The sequence below is a fragment of the Pelobates fuscus genome, chromosome 6 (genome assembly GCF_036172605.1).
Source record: "Pelobates fuscus isolate aPelFus1 chromosome 6, aPelFus1.pri, whole genome shotgun sequence".
Taxonomy (NCBI): Eukaryota; Metazoa; Chordata; class Amphibia; order Anura; family Pelobatidae; genus Pelobates; species Pelobates fuscus.
The window spans coordinates 194947200-194974443 of NC_086322.1; the positions used below are offsets into that span (position 1 = coordinate 194947200).

At 38.1% G+C, this 27244-nt stretch overlaps 1 protein-coding gene across 1 annotated transcript in view; it reads right to left on the reverse strand.

Moving 5' to 3' along the window:
* Nucleotides 1-27244, reverse strand: part of GRID2 (glutamate ionotropic receptor delta type subunit 2) — a 1057299-nt gene that overhangs the window by 81756 nt on the left and 948299 nt on the right. Inside the window, exon 14 of the mRNA XM_063458620.1 lies at nucleotides 4868-5034. Coding sequence (XP_063314690.1) covers nucleotides 4868-5034 — 167 coding nt within the window. The remainder of the gene's footprint in view (nucleotides 1-4867; nucleotides 5035-27244) is intronic.

Sequence of the window (27244 nt, forward strand, 5' to 3'; positions counted from 1 at the left end):
ACTGGAATTCACGTGCAGTGGAATTACTGGACAAATAAGAAGACTCCTAAAACAACATAAGGGAGAGGGGTCCCTTCCAACTTCCCCACCTGTGCCTGTGGTGAGCCTCTTATATTGGCTCCATCTTTGTGAGTACCATATCATTAGAATCACATATTTGTCTATTTAAATTAGACCAAACTATACTGCACTAGGCTTTGGTCATGTTGTTTTGTCTTTTGAAGCAATATTATACCTGAAAACCAACCATATACCGCCTATTTCCTTATGTATGTATAATGTCTTTCTATCTATCCATCGATCTATCTATCGATCTGTCTGTCTGTCTGTCTGTCTGTCTGTCTGTCTATCTATCTATCTATCTATCTATCTATCTATCCATCGATCTGTCTGTCTGTCTGTCTGCCTATCTTCCTATCTATCTATCTAGTTTATGTGTCTGTGTGCTTTAATTTCTCTGTTGATGACAAAAGCATAGGAATGTGTCATTATTTTTTAAACAAATAATACAAAATAATTAGCCAGATTTAATGTTTTATGTTTTGCTTGCTTCATAGTTATAGCCACTGTAATTTATTAATCTCACTGAAGTGGTTATACTGTCTAAAGTCCAATGGTGCAATCTTTTCATTCGGTATTAAAACATTTTAATGGTTTAATGCTAAAGGACAATCTCCAACAGTCCATCATCTCTGTGTTGCTCGGGCTAATATGAAGCATTAGCCCGAGCAGCAAAAGGTGATGATGATTGTCAGATGACCATTTTCATCCCATTACATCTGACCACTGTTTGTCTGAATTGGCATGGCTAAGGAAGTGAGTAATCTCTGCACGAGCCCTACTTTCAACGCGTGTCAGGCTGCAGGTGGCAAGTCAGTGTTGAACTGTTTGAAAATGATTTAATAGTGAATGAAGGGGCACTATAATTAATTCAATAGGACAAAATAATAATAGCACCCAGAGTGTCGCTTTAATGGGGTCTTTCTAATCATGATCATATACAATTGGCATTGTTTCTGCATTCACAGTATCACGGCGAATAAGCTTATTTATTTCTCTTGTTGACAACAACATAGTAAGCAGAGTGAAACTGATAAAGAGATCTAAACACCAGCATTAAATAAAAACACTTTTTGAAACTCAATATCAAAACTAATATATAGTTATTTAGTTATTCACTTAGGTGTAAATTCAAAGTGTATTTAAAATCTTAGGCTATATAGTCAAAATGAGAACAGTTGATTCAGAAAATGTTTCAAAATTTACTCTTTTGTTTCAAAATTCAAACTTCAGTGTGAATTCCTGACAACTCTTTAATTTAGTAAAAACCCATTTGACTTTTCTCCCACTGACATGAAAGTATACCAGCCTATCATGCAGATTATTACCGAGTACACCACTTGCTATTTATTATTACAGGAAATGCTAAGTATCAAAATGATTTTTATTTGGGGGAAGATTCCCATTAGCACAAATTATAATTGCAATAATTTTTATATTTTTATATTTCTGTGTTAATAAAGGAATTTTGGCTATATTCAATATTGTTGCCATATTCCTTTCTCACTTTATTATTTTATCATTTTTTATTTATATCTATATTTTACTCCATTTTATTCACATTATCTCCATATCCTGACCTGACATCATTGTTTTTATCATCTATAAGAAGCACAAAGAATCCCAAGTTGGGGATTGTACCACCAATACGCTGTACATCGAGCAGTGAGCCTGCTCAATATACTGTGAGTATATTTCATACCTTTTATCATTTTAAATAGAGAAACAGGGAGCACTATATTTTATTTTCTCTCATTCCGAGCTGGACTACTCTGCTGAAGTATACACCTGAAAATTAGAGGAACTCTACATATCCTTGAGTGGGGATCATTCCACTTCACGCATTCTAAACCAGAGCTGGATTTAAGCTCTGGATATTGTGAGTAGTTCCTTAATAATATACCAAATATCTAGTATACCTATATAATGTACCATTGGAGTCCTCTCTCTTTTGCTTCTCCCTTACATGTACCACTGTAAAACCAGATTTCACCCGTGACTACACATCCAACCTACTGCTCCACAAAGATCTCTCTCCACTGCTGTGGATCACCTTAATTTTGGACTATTGCAGAATTACTTGGACTTTCATATATTAATATAAGTATTATTTCATATTATCTGTTCTTTAGGCGCACCCTTTTCCTCTATTTCTCTTACAACACAAATAAGCAAAAAGTAGATATTCTTACACTATTTATTATATACAAGTATTTTCTACTGAAAAGTGGAGGATATCTATTGCTTTAATTTTCTGGATGTTATTGAAACTAGAGAAAGTTCTTAAAAATGAGTTAAACTATAAGAGGATTTTTTTTAAAATAAAACTTATTTTAATATACATAGACTATACATTTCTTTCTTTACATATTTTAATGCATTCCTCTACCAAGCTCTTAAAGAACAAAAAGAATGTTGAGGATCAATGTGATTGTTTTTGGCTTTAAGGAAATCCTTGACAGTCAGTAAAGATACCGAGTGTCCCAATAGTGCAGACATACATAGAATGACAGAGATGTCAATCAAGCTCTGCTCTTGAATTTTAAAGAACTCTTATACAGGGCATACTAGGGCAAGATTCTGTGAAGCAAACTATTGATAGACAGCTTAGCTCCAGAATGCACTTAACCACTGCAAGTGATGGTGATAATATTGATTTTCACTGTATACAATGCAGCACACATGTTAATCTGGATATAATTGTTAGAAAATATTACCTATTTTTGTTAATTGGAACATTTTATTCACAGGAAACATAGAAATTAAAATAATACTAACCCCCAGATTTGATTTGGCAATTTTTCTAAATATTAATGGTAATATTAATAATCTGGAATTCAATTATGTACAATGAACTCCTGTCAATACCATATGTGATCGTAACAGGATTGTGTCAGTTTTGCATTCTTTCAAGACTTATAAAAGGACTACTCTTTAGAGTAATACAAACATCAAGGGCATCTTGGTTAACAGAACATTAATCAAATCTTTGTATTCTCCATGTCTTGTAAAAACAATCTAAAAATGTCTGGCTTAAACTAATAGAAAATTTGCAAGTATAATCTTTACATTCTAATATACAATTTTATTTTTTTAATTCACATATGTTATGCACCTTTGGTTGGACTGTCAGCTATCTGACAGTGTTCCTGATGTTGTGCTAATGTCAATTGTTTTTCAGAATTACCTAAAATAAAATGTTGTAGGAATAAAGAGCATGTGGTTTTGAAAAGTACTAAGAACTTGCAAAATATTATTAACTGGGACGGATAACTGGCAATCTGAGCAAAGCAGCATAAAGATTGTCAGAAAGGGGTAGTGCAAAAGGTTGGAAAATTATTTCTTAAAAAAAGAAATAAAAACACATCAGGACGGCAATCAATGTCTGAGAGTGTTCAGTTGGCAGTTATCATCATTGTTACTTTAATTTCAGCCTCATTATCATTTTCGTGTAATTACACATGCAATATGAGGCTTTATGCTTGTTACACCATGTTTCTTTAAAATTAATCCTGGCCATACATTTGTCACTTTTAACTCAAATGTAACCATACATTTATTTCATCCTGGCTATAATTCTTCTGTACTCATAAAGAGTACTTTTTAGGATCTGATCCATCTTTAAAGGGACATTCCATTGCCATTTTTTTTAAAATAACTGTTTAGTAGATATGCCCAAATTAAGGCATACATCAAATTAGACATTTTATCTAAAAACTGCTTGCAAAAGCCTTTGCAAGCCCTCCTTCTGAAACCCAGCACACCTCTAGTGGCTGTCCAATTACAGATTTCCCATTGCAGCTCAATGAGAATTCTTTAGAGACAGCCAGAGGAGTGTAACAAGGTTAATGTAAAAAAAAAAAAAAAAGTGCCAATTTATATTCAGATCTGCACTTTTGGTAAAATGAAGGCTGAAGAGCTTTACGGTTTTGTAGACTCCCTTTAATCTTACTGAATTCCACATTTATTGAGGTTGTACATTCAGATCGAATCAATAAGTGAACGCAGAGATTGATTTTCCTTCTGAGTACTAACCATCAGTGAAAGACAACTGTGATCTTGACAGTAACATTGCAAGGCATGGGTATAACAAAATTGCTCTAATTTGTTTGCTCAATGCAACACCCTCTAATGAAGAAAGTTTCCCAAATTTTAAGTGCCTAACTAGATATGTAAAATATAGAGATTAATCACTGCAGTACACAAAGTCTAGCAATGCATCTATCCTCTAACAATCTTTAGATTTAGATGTATATGGCCGCATTCGCAAGAAAAAAAGGGATACAAATTTCAACTGGAGCATAGAACAAAAACATAAATGTAGTGTCGAAGCCAGCTGTGCTCCATTTTTTAAAACATTGCATTTGACATGCTTCACTTTTTTATTGGTAACAATGATCATTGCTTTTTTGTCTATGAATATTAAATAAGAAGTATAAGAAGTATGTATGTTGCTGCTCTTTTTTTTGTGAACATAAATTAATCTCAGACATTACTTGCATTCTTCCAAAATGTCACAGCCTCCTAGAGAGTAACTCTTAATTGGGCTGTTCCATGACAGCGTATTAAATCTTCCAGTAAGTTAATTTATCAGTGAATCCTACAACATTTTTAAGGTGACGAGAACATGGAAATAAACTATATTTTTTCTGATTAGTGTCAATCTCACATACTAAAAATATAACAATTTTATTATGTGTGATGTAACTCTAACAAGCATGCATTTTTTGTAAAAATTTTACAAAACATACAAAAAGCTACAGAACGTTATACACATTATCCTTCTTCTGAGTAAATTTAAACTCACCTTTGTGAAAAGATATCCCTGTATGGACTGCCATGCTGTAACGCTATTCCATAACCTCTGTCTGCAATTGTATTTGTTATTGTGTAAAAGGAGCAATCCTGGTCATTTATTGCCACATATTCCAGTACTGCAGCATCCCATACAAAAGCATAGTTCCCATTTTTTACCTAGAGGAAAGAAAATGTACGAGGTCAATTAAATTGACACATATTAGTGCCTAGCATGCAAATCATTACATATTTCCATGAAATTATTGTACAAGTCATTTCTATAAATATTTTAATTCCCCGGAGAGAGAATGAGGATTTCTCCAATATATTAGTTCTGAATTACTGCTAATATACTTGGATAAAGAGCTTCAAGGAGATCTGTTACACTAATTAAACGGACAGTGAACTGCTAAAATAAATAAAAAATCAATAAAAAATAAATTACTGTTTAGTGTACATACCCTTAATATAAACAGGCAAGCATTTAATTAGGCTTTTTTGGGAGCCAAGGGAGGGGGGGGGGAGTATATTTAAAACCAAAGCTCATCTAAAGTTTGTGCAAGCCCTTCCCTTCTAACCCAGCCAACTATTTCGGTAGCTGTCCAATTACAGACTTCCAATGCGTTCAGTGAGACATTCTTGACAGGTTCTCTGAGCAATAGCCTGCCTCTTGAGTTTAGCTCAACTGAGTTGAGCAACCAGGAAGTAACAGGCTTCTGTGTCTGATGAGTGCCCAGTTAAAAAGGTTGATTTAAAGATATTCTTTAGTGCCAGGAAAACAAAGCTGTTTTCCTGGCACTATAGAATCCTACAGAGCCCCCTTCCATCATGACCCACTCCCATGGGGCTAAAGGGCGTAAAACCCCTTAAGTCACTTATCTGAATCCAGCGCGGATGACCCTTGTGACGAGAGCAATCTCGCCACATTGCATTGGAGAAGCCTGGCTGCCCGCCTGCTGCCTTTGGACTATGGCCCTGGGAGATTGGGCCCTTTAAAAACAGTATTCGGCCATACCAGAGTGTATGTCACTCATTCTGGCCCTTTAAATACAGTGGGGTCATTTGGTACTTGCCCTGTGTGAGCTGTGGTAACCCAGATAGCTATGCCATGGAGCCTATTCGTGTGATTAAAGACTTTGGCTCTATGGCGATTAAACTGTATTCGGTTGGTCTGAGTGCCATTCACCTAATAATGTGCACTCAAACCTGAGCTATCTGGGGATATGTGAAATGTCTGTGTGTTATGTGTAAAATGTGACTTTATGTATTTTAAAGAGTTTTATGTTGTTTTGCAACCATGTGGTTAATGGAGTCTGCCTCTAGTCCTGGATAATTGGATTACTTCTCCAATTATCTCCAGGGCAGAAGGGATGAAACCAGGATGCATTGTGGGGATGTTTTTTTGCCATGCTGCCAGGGGTTTTAAAAGATACTTTACTAACTTTTGAACCCCTGGTCTGATTCATGCCAATTTTTAATATGTTGTTCCCCTGAATGGATTGATTGTGGATATGTATTTTTATGTGAATGTGATGTATGGTTTTAGAGTTATGAAAGTTGGGTAAAAAGTATGTTTTAACTGTATGTATAATGGGATTATGTGTCACACTAAGGGGAGGGGATGTGTGGGTTGCACCTGTGATACTATTGGTCATTTTATGCCTCCCCCTGGGTGTGGCCTGTATGTGTTCACTTGTAATAAAAACCAGGCTGGGTGTGCCAGCACCTCAGACCACTGCTTGACCCTCAACATGGAGCCTTGTCTCGTTCTTGGGGGGATTCACTGTATGCTGTTGGAGATCGATTGCTAGGAGTGTAAGCTGATGTCTGCTTTTCCTGTTCGTCTGCTAGCAGCTATTCGTGAGGTTCCAGTTTGAAGTGCTATTTTGTATCCAGTTCTGGAGTTTGGTGTTCTGCAGTAGCTGTGCCTGTCTCTCAGAAAGGGGCATATCGCCTAAACGGATTTTAACCCCTTGTAACGGACCGTTTCACTTACAAGAGGATAAAACCCAGTTTAGGCGATAATCCCCTTTCCAGATGCACAGGCAGCTACTGCAAACACCATTCTCCTGACTGGAACCACACAAACACTGGAACAGCTGAACAAGAAAAGCAGACATCGGCTTACACTCTTGGCAGTCAGCATACAATCCCATTCCCCCAAAGACCGAGACGACACATCGCTTTGAGGGTTAAGCAAGAACTCAAGACTGGGACACCCAGTCTGGCTTTTATTACCAACAAGTACATACAGGACACTCCCAGGGGGAGGATGAAATTAACCAATCACATGGATGTACCTCCCACACATTTCCTCCCCTTAGATTAACACTTAACACAATTATACCGTACACCTTTTTCCCCAATTCCTGGATGTACCCCAAATACATAGGCTACACCTCCAAAACAGGTATCCCCTGATAGCCCTTATTCAGGGGGACAACATATGCAAGAATCAGCCCATTCGGATAAACGGTTCGGGAGTTATGGGACTCCCAAGATTTGACCGACCGCATGGGTAAAGTATCCGAAAACAGTTCCATGCATTTTGGCCCTGCGGTCGGTCACAAACAAGGGAATGAAAACAGGCAAATTGCCTGTGTTATAGAGCCTGGAGAGGGTTTGAATGAATTCCCTTGTTTATGGGGTTCTTTCTACCGAACGGCGGGTCATTCGGTAGTTTCCATACGAATTTCTGGAAGTATGGAGGTCTCAGCGGTGTTTGCCTAGTCAAGTGTCCGATTTTAGTTCCAGACACTCGACGGCAAAACACCGCTGTTCGGTAGTTAAAGATGGCCGCCGCCACGTGTTTGTTTCCCGAATGGCGGCCACCCAGAGGACAAAGAATACATTACCTGGATTGCCAATTACCCGTTTGCAACATTGTTGCAAACTGTAATTGGAGGCACACTTATTCCTGGGTGGTCTGGTTGTTCGGTAGTTTCACTCAATATAATGAATGGAGTGATTCTACCGAACAATCAGGTGAATGCTGCATACATATCACCCAGGTTAAACTTAACACATGAATACATATACAATATTACAGGCAGTACACTAGAATATGCTTCACAGTCTTAAAGGGACAGTAGTCCCAAAAGTCCCAATCTGTTCATAGATGATTTTAAAGGGCCAGTAGCAGCAATATAAATTATTACATGCCCAAATATAGTGTTTATAGAGCAATATGTCCATGGGCCGTAGTCGCAGGGCAGGAGGCTAGCAGCCAGGCCTCTCCAGTTCACAGTGGCGAAGCTGGTTTCGCCACACCCCTTGTCTGCTGAAACGGTCCGTTACAACCCTCATCGCTGGGCCAGGCTCCTCCCATACTTCTCTCCCGCTGATGTCAGCGGGTGGGGAGACCTAATGCGCATGCTTTCCTATGAGGAAAAATCTGACACTGGAGGCCCTCATGCAGAGCAGGCCATTTTAATTCAGGAAGTCCCTCTAGTGGCTGTCTGGTAGGCAGCCACTAGAGAAGGAGTTAGCCCTCAGAGGTAATTATTGCAGTTTCTCTGAAACTGCAAACATTACCACTGTAGGGATTAAGGGACATGGGACATTGCACCCAGACCACTTCAATCAGCTGAAGTGGTCTGAGTGCCTACAGTGTCCCTTTAAAGAGCCAATTTTTTAAATGAAATAATAAAGGGGACACGCTAAAATGCTACATTTTCTTTTAAATTGATATTGAATATTTAGCATAATGACATCATAATCCAGGTCATAAAAGACAATACCAAGACAAACAGTGCAAAGGACAAGAAGAAATGTAAATATTCTTTCATGTCTTATCTTCACTTTTTTATCTGTAGACTGCCAAGTTAAGAGAACAGAATTTCTAATAATTGATTGGGGCACATGCAGTTGCAGGGTAAAGATGTATAGATTTCAATATTTAATTCAATTTTTTACACCTAAAGAAATTAATTTTTTATTGTTATATAACCTTTCTCACAGGGAGGACCTGGTGGGATAATGAAAGACATGTGCAAACTAGAAGGACTGGTTTTGTACATCATTGATCTTTCATTTAAATACCTTGATCAGGAAAAGTTTTTTTTTTTAAATGGAATACAGAGATATTTGTTGGAGGATCAGCATCTAGTGATGTACAGCTGGGTACTTCAGGTGCTTCTGAAATCAAAATGTATCATATTCTACTGAACTACTTTTTTATGACATACGGAGCTTTGTTTAATTATGGCACCGCAGGTGCTTATCTGCATTCCAGATTTCTGTACTGCCATGTAAACTAATCACAAAACAAACAACTTAAACAATGGAAGAACATGTTCATTTTGATTTGGGATTCAGAGCTCCATTCTTGGCACCAGAAAAAGAGGATGGCCACGATGGATCATATGGACTATATCTTCTATAAGAGGTGGGGGAAGGATGATTGATGGTTAGGGGACAGCCACTAAATGTTGATTTGATTGAGAGGTCAAGTGACAACTGACAAGTACACACTTTGACTGCAGCCATTAACCCCTTAAGGACACATGACATGTGTGACACGTCATGATTCCCTTTTATTCCAGAAGTTTGGTCCTTAAGGGGTTAAGGAAGACAGACCATCAGTGATACCACTGCTGTGTGGGAATATGATATAACATTTGTCTTTGAGCCTAGTGAGACTAGGTTTATGTTTCTGCTGTACTTACCTAGCTTTCTACTGTCATGGTCATTTAAAGCAACATTCAGTCACTAAATGACTGGTCGGGCAATGGAGAGACAATTACAGGACTTGGTTGTGGTGGTGATGAATGTGGTGATTATGATATCTATGGTCTTTATTCCACCTCTACGGACATTTGTTTAAGTCTGTACCAGAAGGACATTGACTACGAGAAAGAGAAATTACGAGAGGAAAGGCAACAGTCCACTATTTTCTGCACGTGTTGTGCACTTGCCTCCTGCATCTTCATCACTTTGTCGAAGTTTGTTTGCAGTGTAATTGCTTTGCTTTATGGAAACTGTTGAAACATCCACTTCTACCAATGCCAGATGTAGATCACCCAGTTATATAATTATTAACAGCCCAACCTCCCTTCCCATTACCATTATGTAGTGTAGAGGCTTGTGTTTTGGTAGCTGCCACTGAATCCGATGCGAATCCACCTGCATCTTCATCAGCCACAAGGCAATGGGTTGAGGCTAATAAATCGCACCAAAGCAAATTTTGCCATTACTTTTACAGCCTCGCAGAAAGGTTCTTGAGTTGTCTAAATGAGAATACTGTAAAATCTTAATTCATGTGGATGAATAGATTGGTGAATAACCAGACAACTTCTTACCACAGCTATTTATGTTCACCTCTACTGCTCCCTACACCCTTCTACAGAGCTACTGTGATTACCTCTCTCTCTCTCTATATATATATATCAGTATTAATATATCAGTATTAATTGGAACATGTTTAACAATATACACATACATTGTCATGGTTTCTATTTTCTACCCCTACCGTCTATCTTTCTATTTTGTACTTTTTTATTTTCAGCATTCCCCTTTATATTTTAAAAATAATACAACATTATATTTTGCTGTTCTGCAGTTTTTATTTGAGCTCCAATGTGTATATGTATCTGAACTAGTTTTTTAACAGAACAGAATATCTCTACTTTCCCCTGCTTTGTTCTTGTATTGTAATCTAATTTGCGCAATTAAGCAAAGTTCATTGCATAAAAATCCTCATTTCATTTTAATTTGCAGTCTTAAACCCTATTGAGCACTTTCTAAAAACAGTAAAAAGTAATGTGTAGCATTATTTAAAACAATGTTTGCATACCTAAGAAGTCAACTAAGGACACAGCTACAGTTTTATCTATAATTTGCTGTTTTGGGACAACTACATTTTTTAAGTACACATACTTAGATGTTCTATATTATATCCCATAACATTTTTACTATTCAGCCAATTGATGCTGTGATATGGAAGGCTTTGTATTATGTATTTCAAAACCACATATATGATGTGATTCAGAATATATTACAGACAAGAATGAACAAAAAAAGCAAACAAGAGAAGCACACCAGAATAATCACGTAATAGTGGATTGGTGTTTCACATGATTTTTTTTATTTTTTTTTATAACATTAAAATATCAAAATATCAAAAATATAAAATATGTAAAAATACATCAATATATATATATATATATAGAAGGCGTATGCCTGAAGTTGTGGGAGGGACTTTAAGCCTATTTAAACCCAGCAAACCCCTTACTCACCTGTCTTCGACGATTTCGGAAATTCCCTCCCACCACACCCTCTTTATATATCATTATATCTGGGTGGGCCCTCTTTTTGCAGGCCCAACCTCGCGTCGGTTTCGGCACACCCAGGGCCGTTTGAAGGAATTTGGGGGCCCCAAGCAAAACAGACATGGAGGCCCCCCAAACTCCAACCCCACCCCCCACATGCACGCTCAAGGTCTGGGCCCCCCGGCGCCTGCACCCGGGTCCTCCGTCCTCTCACCCCCCCCCCCACAGGGATGCAGTGTCTGCAGGGACGGTGCAAGGATTTTTGCCGCCCTAGGCAAAAGTAAAGTTTGCCGCCCCCCATGTGACATCACAGTGCCCCACCCATATGATCTGCCATGTTAACTAACACAGTGCTGCAGTGCCGCCGTGTTTACAATAAAAGGCCTGCAGGGACAGGCTATAGACACCAGAACCACTACATTAAGCTGCAGTGGTTCTGGGGACTATAGTGTCCCTTTAATGTGAGGTAAATTAGAGATTAGTGCCACGAATAATATACTAGATTGCCTACTTACAACCAGATGAGGATGATGATGGGCTTCAGCTGCCGTCTGGCTCCACTGGTCTGGTGTAGAACAGGCTCTCTGGAGGCGGTTTGTAACTGTGGTCACAAAAATCAATGTTCTGGGAGAACGGGAAGCAGCTCCATTTTTTGAGGGCCATTTACACAGCTCAAGGTCTGGGTCCCAGGGTCCACCTTCATGTTCCACCAATGAGTTTGTTCACAGGGGTGTGTGTGTGTGGGGGGGATGTCCTGATGTGTGTAAGGAATGCATTGTGTTAATCTGTGTTTGTATGTGTAAGGGCTGCAAGGTGAGTTTGTGTATGTATGGGATGCAGTGTGTGTGTCTGTAAGGCAGTGTTTCCCAACCCAGTCCTCAAGGCACACCTACCAGTCCAGGATTTAAGGATTACCCAGTTTTGTCTAAGGTGTTTTTAGAAAAAAAAAAAAGAAAAAAACACCTTAGACACAACTGGGTCACCCCTAAATCCTGGACTGGTAGACACCTTGAGGACTGGGTTGGGAAACACTGCTGTAAGGGATGCACTGAGTGTGTGGAAGGGGTGCATTGTGTGTTGCTGTGTGTAAGGGATGCATTGCTTGTGTATGTGTGTCTGTGTGTAATGCATTGTGTGTTTTTCTGTGTGCAAGGGGTGCATTGTGTGTGAGTGTGTGATGGATGTCAATCTCTCCCCCTACCCCTGTCAATTTCCTTCTTCTCCCCCCTCTCCAATTTCCTTCTTCTCCCCCTCCCTCTCATTGCCTTCTTCCCCCCTCCAATTTCCTTCTTCTCCCCCTCCCTCTCATTTCCTTCCTTCTCCCCCCTCCAATTTCCTTCCTCCCCCCTCCAATTTCCTTCCTCTCCCACCTCAAATTTCCCCCCTTCCTCTCCCCCTCAAATTTCTCCCCTTCCTCTCCCCCTCAAATTTCTCCCCTTCCTCTCCCCCCTCCCTCTCCCTCTCCCCCCTCCCTCCCTCAAATTTCCTCCCTTCCTCTCCCCCCTCAAATTCCTACCTCTCCCTCCCCTCCCTCAAATTTCCTTCCTCTCCCCCCTTCAAATTTCCTCCCTTCCTCTCCCCCCAAATTTCCTTCCTCTCCCCCTTCAAATTCCCTCCCTTCCTCCCCCCCCAAATTTCCTTCCTCTCCCCCCTTCAAATTTCCTCCCTTCCTCCCCCCCAAATTTCCTCCCTCCCTCTCCCCCGCACTTCTCAAATTTCCTCCCTCCCTCTCCCCCCCACCCACTCAAATTTCCTCCCTCTCCCACCCTCCCACTCAAATTTCCTCCCTCTCCCCCCCTCCCACTCAAATTTCCTCCCTCTCCCCCCTCCCACTCAAATGTCCTCCCTCTCCCCCCCCACTCACTCAAATTTTCTCCCTCCCCCCACTCACTCAAATTTTCTCCCTCCCCCCACCCACTCAAATTTTCTCCCTCCCCCCACCCACTCAAATTTTCTCCCTCCCCCCACGCACTCAAATTTTCTCCCTCCCTCCCCCCCACCCCCACTCACTTAAATTTTCTCCCTCCCTCCCCCCACCCCCACTAACTTAAATTTTCTCCCTCCCTCCCCCCACCACCACTCACTTAAATTTTCTCCCTCCCTTCCCCCACGCCCACTCACTTACATTTTCTCCCTCCCTCCCCCCACCCTCACTCACTTAAATGTTCTCCCTCCCTCCCCCCACCCCTCACTTAAATTTTCTCCCTCCCCCCACTCACTTAAATTTTCTCCCTCCCTCCCCCCACCCCCACTCACTTCCTCCCTTGCGCGCCGCGTACTGATGCCGGAGCCGGAAGATGACGTCATCTTCCGGCTCCGGCATCAGTACGGCGCGCGAGGGAGCTGAAGAGGAAGCACTCAGAGGAGAGTGCTCCCTCGCGCGCCCGCCGGGTGTCAGCAGGGCCAGCCTCTGGGGGGCCCTGAGGTGACCGGCTGCTGGGCCCCCCAGGAGAAGAGGCTGGCCCAGTGGGTACATACCGGGGTCGCAGGGCCCCCTGCGACCCGGTATGTACCCACTGAATGTGGGGCCCGGACGACCTGAGCAGTCCGGGCCCCCCAGGACCGCATGCCCTGATGGCGTCTCTGCTTGGGGCCCCAGGCCAGCTTGGGGCCCCAAGCAGTTGCTTGGTTTGCCTGTCGGGTAGCAACGGGCCTGGGCACACCTCAACCGACTCTTATATATTAAAAACTACACACACTTTAATGTGCGCCCCTTCCATAATCCCGTACACAAATATATATATATATATATATATATATATATATATATATATATATATATAAACATATATGAAAATATTACACAATTTAAATATTTTGCAAACAAATTATTTTGAAAGATTATCCAAAATATAAAAGATTAGCCAACAAAAAACGAGGCCTAAATGTAATATACATGGAATATCAGAACTCACAATGTAAAACATGTTATAAAACACACTATACAAAATATTAAACACGGAAGCAAGCACCAAATATGTTCATTAAGGTTAGGGATAAGTTGCATTTGCTAACATGTTTACTAACTCGCTATAACTGTTTAGTGATTTTTCTTACTTTATAGTATTTATAGAGTTTATGTTTTAAAGCACTTAAAAGACTAAATGACTTGGACAAGGATTTAGTCAAGATTTTTTTATGGTTCATTTATTATTCCACATTGCCATAGGAAATTGAATGTTTCCAAGCTGAAGAAGTTGCATTCTTTGGTAACCTTAAAGAGGGAAACCAATAATTAGGTATGCTTTTAAAGCTGCAGGTCGATGAAGGAGGAAACACCAATTTTTTTAAATAGAATAATTAGAAATATATAGTTTTGTTTTATGTATGAAAAAATTAGATTTAATTATAAAAAAGTGTGTTACATATATATTAAGTTGTTCCAGTTGTTCCCAGGCACAACAAAATGCAGGGTTTAAAGAAACACTCAAAGCACCACGACCACTATATTTCACCCAGTGACATAGTGTCCCCTCCCCAGTAAGGAGTCAAAATGTTTGTTGAACAATGTGACCTCTTACCAGTGGACCACCAATCCCTGCTCCCTGCCTCAACTATTACTGTCAGACATATAGAAATTCCTCAGTACAAACTTAGCAGCCTAAAAGTGCAGGGCTAACTCATTGACTGAGAGCATCAGCTGATCATTCTCTACCAATGAACTAAGACCTGCACTGCAATGCTTAACTCAGGACAATTTACAGAAGTTACTGCCTATGAACCTCCAGATCTAATAGTGAAGACAAGGAGGAGCATCTGGAGGACCCTGGGAATAATGTCAAACTATTCCAGTATTTAACCATTTTGTTGCTATTACTTTAACACATACACACACTATCCAGTTTGAATTCTGGTGACATGGACATTAATGATTTGATATGCCAAAATCCTGCTTATCAATACCAATCTATTGGACTCCTGAAACTTATTTTTCAAATTTACTTTGCTGTTCTAACTATGGCTTTGATTTAATAAGCCTTACAAATTATTCAGTACTGTTAGAAAAACCTTCTAAATGGTTTATCTACAGAAGTCACTATTAAAGTCTATGGGAATTTTTACAGATAAATAATTTGGAAAAATTTTCAAGCAGTAATGAATAATTTGAAAAGCATACTAAATCAAAACTTATGTGCTTTTTATGTGCATTTTGTTGGTGCAGTAAATATGTATAATGCAATTATGTGTATGTTAGAGGTGAATATGTATTTTGGTAGTGTAGATTTGTAAGAGTGAATGCATATGTTCATATTTATGTGTATAGTGTCAGTGAGAATTCAACTTTGTATTAGGAGTGAATAAATGTCTGTGTAAATAATCATTGCGCGTGAATAATTTTTAAGTGTAATAATTGCCATTTTGTGAGTGTGAATACAGGAATGTATTTGTTTGGAGAATCAATGTGTGTGTGAACTGTAGACACAGACAGATAGACACATACACAATCTCACACATTTACCTTCACCAACACTCTCTGTTGAAGCCAACATTCAGATAGGTGACAGTGATGGAGGTTAACTCCACAATCATTTATTACTGACTCCCAAAAGCTATTTTATCCTACTAGTGCCCATTTCAATAGATCTATTTCAATTTAACTTCCTTCCAATTTAGCCCTGCTAGAACTAGAACGGTTACAGTCATGGAAATTACAACCTTTCTAATTCCACCACTGCCATTCGCATCCTACGTTTCTTAAATGAGAAAAAAAAAATATTTATGTAGTTCATTACTCTGGATTATGATTCAGATCATTTTCATACACCTGTTTCAGGTTCCCCCTGAATGCTACCAGCAACTGGGTATTCCAGTCGCAAGTCTTTTATTACAGTGGACAGCCACTGTGTAGTGTGGCATGCCACTCATGGCATGGTGAGTGGGTGCATGGGGAAATTGTATAAACTCCCTTGTACCAATATAGAGATTACTAATTTTCAAAGCACATTTAACAAAGGATTTTTCTCAAGCAGCTGATCTTTTTATTGGGTTCATTTGGTAGCATTTTCTCTGGTATTAAAAAACTTCAATAAAAATACCGGGCAAATCTGGTTGATAATTTGTGACTGGGTTTTGCAAAGAATATAGAAACGAGGCCCATATAGGAAGCTGGTGCTCGTTAATTATCCCTATACTACTACCAGTTTGACTACCTACATTCAAAATTATTCTCACATATAAATGTCAATAAAGATATAATTCTATTCACTCTTTCAATATATTTAAAACATTTCAAAGTGTATGTATTTATTTAAGTTTCTCCTCATTCAAAACAAACCATTTGCCTTGGATGCATATTTATGAAGCTTTTGCACAACGCTTAAAATCAAACGATAATAGGTGTGTTGTACGATTGCTCACATTCTCTAATCTGCATCTAATCAGCACAAGTAGGAAGCATGTTTTTTTTAAGCTAATGTCTTATTGCAGAAACTAGGGCAAGTGGGAAAAAAAGCAGAGACATTTCGATGTGTAGAGGAGAATTATTTAGACTTGATGTCTTTACATGGGAAATACAGAATCTGAAATTTTAATAATTTCAATCACTTACTGAAAAAATATTTATTCAATTTACTAAACAAGCATATAAGAGGATGGCTCCTTTTTTTACTGGCTCCTTTTTAAGAGTGACCTCAACTGATAAGATCATATATACATATATATGAATATTAAATGCATGAAATACAGTGATTTTTTTGTTGTTGCAATTATTCTGTGTACATTTTGCAGTACATGGATACGCGCATTATCATATTATTTGATTCACAGATCAAGTGAGAAGAAGTTATGAATAAAAAAAGAGAAGCATATATTTATAGATTATATATTTATTAAATATATATTATCTATAGATTATTTTATTGCTTCTCTTTTTTCCTCTCTATTAATCACTTTTCACTTGATCAGTAAAAAAAACCCCCAACAATTAAAAGGATGCCTCCTAACCATTGATCATCTTTTTTTCCCATCAGTCATCTTTTTTCTTTTTTTTTTTAAAGTACCACATATATAAATTCTAAATCATGAAACCAGGCCCGGACAGGCCATCTGGCAAACTGGCAAATGCCCAGTGGGTCACAATCGTCATGGGCCGAGGTAAAAAGGGGAGATCAATGGTTGTCCCCTGTCGGTCCATGCACAGCTGGCACTATCGAAGCACTTGCCTGGCTGTGGGGAGATAAAAGATTTTCCTCACTGGTCCACTGGCACTTCTATGCAGAGAGTGAGGGAAGAAGGACCTGGGCAGACTAATATACCTCCCGCAAGCTGTGCAATTCAGATAATTTCTGCGGATTACCACGTCCATGCTCTGACCAACGTGGTGCCGGAGCTCTTTAGAGGAGTGAACTCAGCCTGCATCCTGGAGGAGCTGCAGGCCAGAGTCACTCACCACCACCAAACCACCAGGGTTTGCCCCTATACACACAATATAACATCTATGCATCTAGCAACACATATTCAACTGCAAGAACAACACAGCTAAAACTGACTTACTTACACAAAACAACACACCATAATCCGCTCACTGCCTAAAAGGACTAACATTGGCCCAAATTTTCTATTTTTGTGAGTCAAATTATCTTGCTGTGCACAAGTTTTGCTTACATCTATTTTTTAAGAGGAGTCAGGAGAGCATTCATTAATTTGAGAATTCAGACATTCAGGCTTTTAAGTCTATAGGGTGAGATGGTAGTCACAATTTTATAAACTTGTGGAATCGATCCAACAAGCAGTGATTGGATAACATTTATATATATATATATATATATATATATATATATATATATATATATATATATATAGTAACCATTATTTATGATCAACAAACGTAGGTGAAATGCATTTAGGTATTTGAATTGTTTTATTTTAACAATAAAAGTGTATTTTACATTTTACTATATCTTATGCATTGGTTCTTATATGGCTTTATAAGGTCATAGCTATACTGAAACAACCTGAGTGCGCTTAGATGATCATCTGGCTCTGGCTCAAGTGTGTTTACCATTTAAATCACATTTATAAATAGGCAAAGCAACCTGCACTATATAGTTTCCCTCTTTTGTTCTTCTATGTATGTCATGGGTCATACACAGTGCAATATTCAAGTGGCGGAAGGGTAGCCTCCATAACCCTTAGGTGTTTACAATTAGAGCCTAGTTTTGGCTCCATCTTTACGAGTGTTATTTTGTTTTTCAAATTATTATGTTTATAGTTTTTAGCTCCACTATGTGTTTTTTTTTTTTATGTTTTTGCTTTTATATTCATATCAGAAGAGAGCCCTTATAAATGCTGAACCTGTTTTTCCTGAGTAGTCAGAGGATGATTGGGCTAGGAGTGAATATTTTAGAACTACAACTTCCATGATGCTTTGCCATTCAGAAGCCTAGAAGAATATCATGGGAATGATAGTTCTATAAAATTTAGGTAGATTCCGTTTTAGCATCCCTGAATGAATGTACTAAAGCTTGAAATTTCTACAGAAAAATATAAACCACTACGACATTAATTTAACCTTATATACATTTCTTCCCCCAAAAAGGAATAAATAATCTAGAGGAAGAATTATACAGTCTATTTTTGAAGTTGATCTATTTTATAGGGCAAACATTTACATGTTCTATTTTAGTGGAATAAGAATTGTGCAAAGGGAGGGAGGAAGTATTTGATTACACTGCAACAGCTCAAAGTGTTTAATTTTAAATGAGGGAATCCGTTAAACTATTCCAGGAAAGTCCTTCCCTTGGTGAAAAAAGTAATTGCAATTTCTGCTTTCGCTGTTTGGAATATGAAACAGACATTTTGATTGCATTTTAAAGTGTGTTACATAGTCTATGTATGTATCTATCTATCTATCTATATATATATATATATATTTATAAAATATTTTACCAGGATGGAAACATTGAGATTTCACTTGTTTTCAAGTATGTCCTGGGTCCACAAAACATTGCATTGTTACAATAGGATGCAATATTACAAAAATACAATATACAAACAATATATATATATATATATATACATTCACACATACATAACATGTAATAAATATAGTCAACCATGACAGGTGCATTCAGTATTGAGGTATGTTGCCATAGATATCTTAAAAGATTTTAGATTGAATGAAGATTTGACTGTGTCCCTGAGGTTATTCCATAATTGCAGTGCTCTGTAGGAAAATGAGAATCGAGCGACTTTATTTTTGTATTGCGGTATGCTAAATAAAGTGCTGGTACTGGATCGGAGGTTATAGGAGGTGGGAACAGATGGGGAGAGCATTCTACTCAGGTAGAGTGAGAGTTTCCCAGAATATCTCTTATACACAAGGCTGGAAAGATGAAGAGTGCACCGGGATTCCAGCGATTGCCAGTTTAGCTCTATTAACATGTCACAGTGGTGGATAAGGTAATTACATTCTAGTACAATGTGGCAGAATTAATTATATAACGTATTAAGTTTATTAAGGTGGGTTTGCGAGGCAGGTGCATAAATTACATCCCCATAATCAATGGCCGGCATTAGCATTTGTTGCACTATCTGTTTCCTTACAGTAGGGCTTAGGGAGGATTTGTTTCTTTACAAGGCAACTAGATTTGTGTAAAGTTTTGAAGAGATTTTTTCAATGTGAAGGCCAAAGGATTGATTGGGGTCTAGCAGCATACCTAGATATTTGAAAGAACTGTATTAAAAATAAGTGTAAGCGCTATACTAGAAAAACCCTAAATTGGGTGATCCATATGTAATTTATGAAATAAAAATAACTGTATATGTACTATTACAATTGGTAAAACAACACCTTGAAGTCGATCAACAGCATATAAATTGCAGCATGTGTTATTTCAAAAAGCTATTTAAATACTCAAATATCCAAGAGTCCTTGGGTAATAACACAGAGGGTTAATCCTGCCACACAGATAGGATCCGCAGTCTTGAAATACACTGTACACCACAGTGATTACCGTACCTTAAAAAGATGCAAAAAGATCCACATAGCGTAACACTGTATTTATTGGCAGACTAAAAACACCCTCTCCCCCAAAAGGAACTCTTACATCTGCATATGCTGGTACTTGTTTCCAGGAAACCACAATCAAGAGTTAGTGAAAGCTTTACCACCCTGTTCTCCTGATCGTGCAGGTCCTTGCCGAAGAACCAAGTGCTTGTGCTGGAATAACGCTGTAACTGGGAGCCGATGCTTAGAGTCACTACTAGTTCACCCATCAGAATCAAATGCCACTCGCGCTTCAACGCGTTTCGCCCGTAACACTGGGCTTTCTAAAGATAGTGAGAAAAATGGACAGATGTGAGCGTATATAAGAACGCTCTTACTGGCCGCTGCACTATCTTGAGAAAGCCCAGTGCGAGCGGCATGTGAACGAGTAGTGGCTCCAAGCACTGGCTCACAGTTCTGGCATTCTTCCAGCACAAGTAGCTGTCAGTGTTTAGAAAATGTTCTGTACACATTTGTTTTTTATATTATTTTTTAAATATATTCATATATCAGACAGATTTTGCTGAGCTGTTCTAGAGTTAATTTAGATTTTTAAAGTTTGTTGCTGGAATTCAGCTGAAATTGTGCCAAACAATATTTTCTTTTAGTCATCCTCAGATACATTAACTTAAGTATAGTTTGACTTGCCATATATTGAAAGAAGGTTCCAAATATTGATTGATTATTTAGTCCTTATTAGTCTCTTTCTGAATAAGTAAGATTTGAACATTCCAAAAATGAAACTGGCATCCTTTAAATATTTTTTTTAATTACTGCAAAGATTCTATTGTATTAGATATAGTTTTCAACAGTGGAATATTATTCATGTTACATTGTCAACTTTAACTATTCTGCACCTTCCTGTTTATTCAAAGATCCATTGTATAAGTGTAGCAAACATTAATTGTTGATTAATTGTAATCTTCACAGTGGTCACACAAGATACTGACTCCCCACCCAGACCCCTCCAATACAGTAAAACTGCACATTTTAGAGTGGCCTTTTATTGTGGCCAGCCTAAGGCACACCTGTGCAATAATCATGCTGTCTAATCAGCATCTTGATATGCCACACCTGTGAGGTGGATGGATTATCTCAGCAAAGGAGAAGTGCTCACAAACACAGATTTAGACAGATTTGTGAACAATATTTGAGAGAAACAGGCATTTTGTTTACATAGAAAAAAAGTCTTAGATCTTTGAGTTCAGCTCATGAAAAATGGGGGCAAAAACAAAAGTATTGCGTTTATAATTTTGTTTAGTATACATGTGTATATTTATATATATATATATATATATATATATATATATATATATATATATATATATATGTCACTCTAACATCATTAAGTAACAAAGTATTCTTATCAGGAAATCTACATTTAGATTACTCTGGTTTCCAAGTACGTCCTGGGGATGTTACTTTTTCCCAACATCCAGAGGATGTTACTGATCAAAGGAATGTTTCAGCCAAACCAGCTTCTCGTAGAGCATGACTATAAATCCACAATTTTTTAATATCCTTGAATAATAGTAAATTATTTTTGAAGAGTTGTTCATTCATATAATTCCGCTTAATACCAAGGTATTTATATATCATTATTTAGCAATATATACCGATAGTAGATACATTTTCTGTCTTTCTAGCATGACATTCTTTTTATAATGAGCCTATATGAAAGCATGTTGTAGACAGAGCTAGCTCAAAATAGTTTTGCAAGAGGAGTTATTTAGAGAAATATAGAGACTCATATTGATGAACATAATGTTTCAGAGAAAACTCGATCACTATTACATTCTGTGATGTTATGTCTTCTGTTCCATAACCATTATATGCAGTTGTTGGCTTAGAATAAGCTGCTTTGACAGCTTTTTGAGACTCATTGTTGTCATGGAGATGTTAAGCATGGTAAAAGGAAATGCACACAGAGAGGAAAGAAAAAAATGACAGCATATATAAAACATGCACAGCTAGGCTACAAACATATGACATACTAAACAATGCATACAATGGTATAATGATATTATACACGAGAGCAACAGGAATTCAAATTATGGTCATTTCACCCTAAGAACATTTTCTCCAGTAATCCTTCTGTTATTTTCCACATCGACAACACTACAGTAACAGGTGTAGGTTTATAACTGATACTCTCATTCACAATTCTGAATAACAGAGAAAGTGCATAGGAACAGCATGCCATTGGTCTGTCACATTGGGTTTAAAATAGTTAAGAAAGGATTGGCACCTTCGAACAATTTATGACAAGTCGGGGGAAATAATACTACACTTTACGGCTTACCGAAATATTGACTAAATTAACATTTGCAAACTACCAAGCCATATTGTACTGTCTATTAGGAGTGAATGAGACTCCAATCCAAGCGTGTCAAACTCGCGGCCCACAATGGAAATCTTTGCGGCCCGGCGTGCCGTGAGTGCATGTGCAGTGTTAAAGCAGAGTAGGCACCTGCTGTCTCCCCATTGCAGGTGCCTACTCTACTAAAAGTTACCCGTCCGGAGAGGAGAGGTTCACGTGCCCCGTCTGTAGTGATGCCGGAATATGACATCATATTCCGGTACCTGGCATCATTAAACTGCGCGTAAGCGAGCAGTAAAGAGCAGGAAGGCTGAGCTCCAGATAGAAGAGGGCCCACGCCAGCTCACAAAGGTAGGGAGCAATAAATACAATTATGTGAGTGCAAGAATGTGTAAATGGGTGTGTGTGTCTGTCAGTGTGTGTGTGTGTGTGTCTGTCAGTGAGTGAGTGTGTGTGTCAGTGAGTGTGTTTCAGTCTGTGTGTTTGTCAGTGAGTGTGTTTCTGTATGTGTGTGTCTGTCAGTGAGTGTGTGTGTCTGTCAGTGTGTCTGCCATTGTGTGTGTCTGTCAGTGTGTGAGTGTGTGTGTCAGTGAGTCAGTGTGTGTCAGTGAGTGTATGTGTGTGTCTGTGTGTTTGTCATTGAGTGTGTGTGTCTGTTAGTGAGTGTGTGTGTCTGTCTGTGGGTGTCTGTCAGTGAGTGAGAGTGTGTGTCTGTCAGTGAGTATGTGTGTGTGTGTTTCTGTGTGTGTCAGTGAGTGTGTCTGTCAGTGTGTGTGTGTGTGTCTGTCAGTGTGTGTTTCTGTCAGTGTGTGTGTGTCTGTCAGTGAGTGAATGTGTGTGTGTGTGTCAGTGAGTATGTGTTGGTCAGTGTTGCATTAGCTGTGACTTGACAGTGGAGTACCTGGAGGTGCATGGAGGCACGCAACGCCACGTCACATTCTGACATGACATCAACGTGCTCCTCCTTCACAGGGTTTCAAGAAGTAGCAGGAGGATCTGATTTTTGCACAGGGTGTGGACGGTGCCATTTGGGGTATACCAGAGGCCGGACTCCGGAGTTGCATACTGGCAGCGGCAATGTGAGTGGAGTCTGCTTGTTGGCTAGAGGGGAGTACTGGGATTTAGTATATGAGGGGGACTGGGATTTAGTAGAGGGAAGAAGACTAGTATTTAGTAGAGGAGGAGGATGGTTTTTTTTTATACTGTACTTTTCAAAACGTTTCTATGAAAATTTAGGTTTGTTTTTTTGCGGCCCACATAAACTTAAACCTTGTTTATTTGGCCCATGCTAGACTTTGAGTTTGACATGCTTGCTCTAATCCATCCTTGTAGTATACAGCTGTCATGTTTTTGGGATGTAATTTAGTTGCAACAAATAGTTAGTCTTGGAACCTTTTATTTAATAATGTATTTTTTACACGCTGTGACTCAGTTATTCTATATCTCACAGCAGCACACAGTACTAGAAGAGCATGCTAGGCCTCTGTTGCACAAAGAAGCCCAGTTTGTCCCAGTTTGGCGAGTAATTACTTAAACTTCGGAATGTATAAAAGGATCTGGTCCATTAATAAATTGGGGACTACACTCTTCTTCATGCAGCAGGTTTGAATGACTTGCAAAATATTTACCATAATGTTTTTATAAGGAACTTTTTGTTGTATTTTGCTTTGCACTAGGCTGATCTCTCCATCCAAACATTCCTTGGAAAATGCATTGAGAAGAAACAGGCACCGAAAATTGTGGCTGCTTTTCGATTATTAGAGATAGTAGCCATGTGGTTAGACTGAGGAATGATCACTATGACATCCCTATATCCTGTATAGAGGGTCTCTCAGACTTTGCCACACTCAAGCACCATAACCATAATGTCTCTGGATTTTACACCACTAAATAAACCATTAAAACATTTCTTCAAAATTTGTATAACTTATTAAGCAATGTAATCCAGTGTAGACAAAGCAAATTTAGTACAAAATTAGTGTAATACACACTGGCACTAAATTTAAAGAGCAAATATATTGGGAAAAAGTGCAGCTTTTTACCACCGCAAAATCAATCACATAAATTTCACAAAATTAAATATAAACACACACAAAAAAAGTAAACAGCGCTCTACAAACTAGTGATAGTGTGCCAAAAAGATAAAATATTATAAAATAGTGATACTATAAATATAGCAGCAGAAAATCCAGGAGTAAAACTAATATAAATTAAATGAATAAGATAAATATCTTATTAATTTAATTTATATTAGTTTTGCTCCTGGATTTTCTGCTGCTATATTTATAGTATCACTTCCCTCTAGCTAACTACCCTTATAGGTTTGGTGGATCCCTATATCATTCCAGTTTCAGAGCTTTAAATTAAGGTATTTTTCCCTCTTTCATTCCTCTATACTTTTTTCGTATAAGGATTATTTTACATTATAAAATAGTGATATGCATATCACTGTATATGCAAGCTAATATACTTGCACACTATCCATTCGATGATGTCAAAGATCTAAAAACAGAAACAAAGACAGTCCTAGTGCAACACTGTCATATATCAAAATCTAAGATAAAACTATAAGGAATAAAATTCAGAAACATGGAGTGGTTCTAGTACCACACCAAACCCTTTGTGAACTTGGAATCCAATAGACTCACCACCAGCCAAACTCTTCATTTAAAATCTTTATTATATTTCAGAAAAAAAGTTAAAAAAGTTCTGCAGCACTTAAGTCATTTTCCAAGATGCAAAGACCAGCTACCTGCCCTCACAGTCTGGGGTGCACTCCAGGTGCTTGTCAATCCCTTACTCCTGTTGGTCTCAGTAGCTTACTCCAGAACACTCCTTCTCAGCACGTCCAGTTTCGGCACGTGATGCATTTCTCAATAACTCCTGGGGCTTTCTCAAACTTGTTTTGTTTCTTATCTTCTTTGCATTCTTTCTCTATGCTGACTACCTGAATCCACTCTGAGCATTACCTGGTAGTGCCAGCTGATCCTTATCAAATGCAATCCACCATGCACAGTTGGTCTTAGCTTATTTTATGAGCTTTTATGAGCATAACAGGTGGTGGTAGGTGCCCATCGAAATCAAACTGTTCTAAATCTTTTGACTACTTACATAGGAAGGCGCACCAGTGGGCTGTAGTGGCTATGATCCCTGGAATGTTCCTCTAATGTTTAATGATTAGTTTTTATCACAAACAGGGGAGGTAGCCACAAATATTTTATCATATTTTTTCTGAAAAGGCATTAAGCTGTAGTGGTTCTGGTGATTATAGTATCCTTTTAAAACTTAATGGTTACTAGTTGTGAAAGAGTTAAAAGACTGTCTCATATCCAGACACTTTGCTGACTACAAATATAGCCTGAAATAATTACATTATATCTGCTGAGTGAATATGCCCCCCCCCCCGGGCCAGGACATGATATTGACAGAAAATTAGTGCAGCCAGGAATTCGACTTGTTCTACAGAAACAATCACTATCCCAAGCGCAAGGTTTACAGATGTTCTGAATATTTTATTATGTATGATTATGTATTTTATGTTCATGATTTTGACTTGTCATTTTTTTTCTTGCTCTCTTTCTGATGAAAATTTGCAAAACAACATCTGTGGCTGATTGTCTCAGGTATATACACAATCTCCTAAAGCATAATAATACTAAACTATAAAAACGCATTTTGCATAGTTTAATTATTTTTTTCTGAGACTTAAATTTTATGGAGGCAAACACATGATTAAGAAGAACACATCAATCAGCACATCAAAAACCAAAGACAAGCTATGAACACAATACTATAAATTAAGTGTGTATGTCAGCCGAAATTCTGCAATTCTAATTCTGTTTTTTTTTTTCATGACTATAAGTTCCCTACCGTTCACCCCATTTGCTTAAAAAATAAATAAAGTTATATCTATCAGCTATTGCTATCTCTCCTGCTTCTCTGCCTTTTAAGACGTCAGCATGTCTTCTGAAGTCTTCTGCGATTTCCTCCAATCCATTGCTTCTGATAGAGAAACAATAGATTAGAGATACGCATGAGTTTCCTCAGATTCTGCTAAAAACCCTCCTTTCTGCAATATTATCAGTTCCTGCAATGTGATAATTTTTTTCACGACATTTTCACACTGTGTGCTCTTATTTAAAATAAATAATTTATTATAAAATGTAGAATGTATGTAAAATATCATCCATCGTTTTTTATGTTTGTATATTCTGTGTCATCTGGAATATTTATATAGAACCAGAATTTCTCTTTGCTAGAGCTCATAACAAATACTGCAAAATAAGCATGACATACCACCAGTACAAACAACAGTAAAAATATAATTACTACCAACTGGAGAGAACTAATGCCATTTAAACTTATTTCAGAAATATCAAGATTCATATAAATAACCTCTAGAAAAATAATTAGTAAATACTTGTCCATAGCATATACCAACGGAAATGTTTCTGAATGGTTTAGTAAGGTGAGGTAATTGAATTACAGCTCACCTAAACTGAGAATTTTTTATTTTATTTTTTTAAACTACTTAATAACAAATCACAGGCACTTTTGGTATTTTTTCTGTGGCAGTATGTTCAGGATAAAGGAGAAAATAATTTGCTCTCATCATGTTAATGGGCAGCTTTTCATCTTATGCTAATGAGATCTTATGTAATGTAATCCTCTATGTAATCATATGTGGATAAATAAGAAAAGTGTTGTGCTGTTATAATAAAACGTCCGTTTAGTGATGCTGATCTAAAAAAAAATTCTAAACCATCTTAGACAATTCTAATTTTTTTTTTTTTAAATCTGAACTCATGTTTC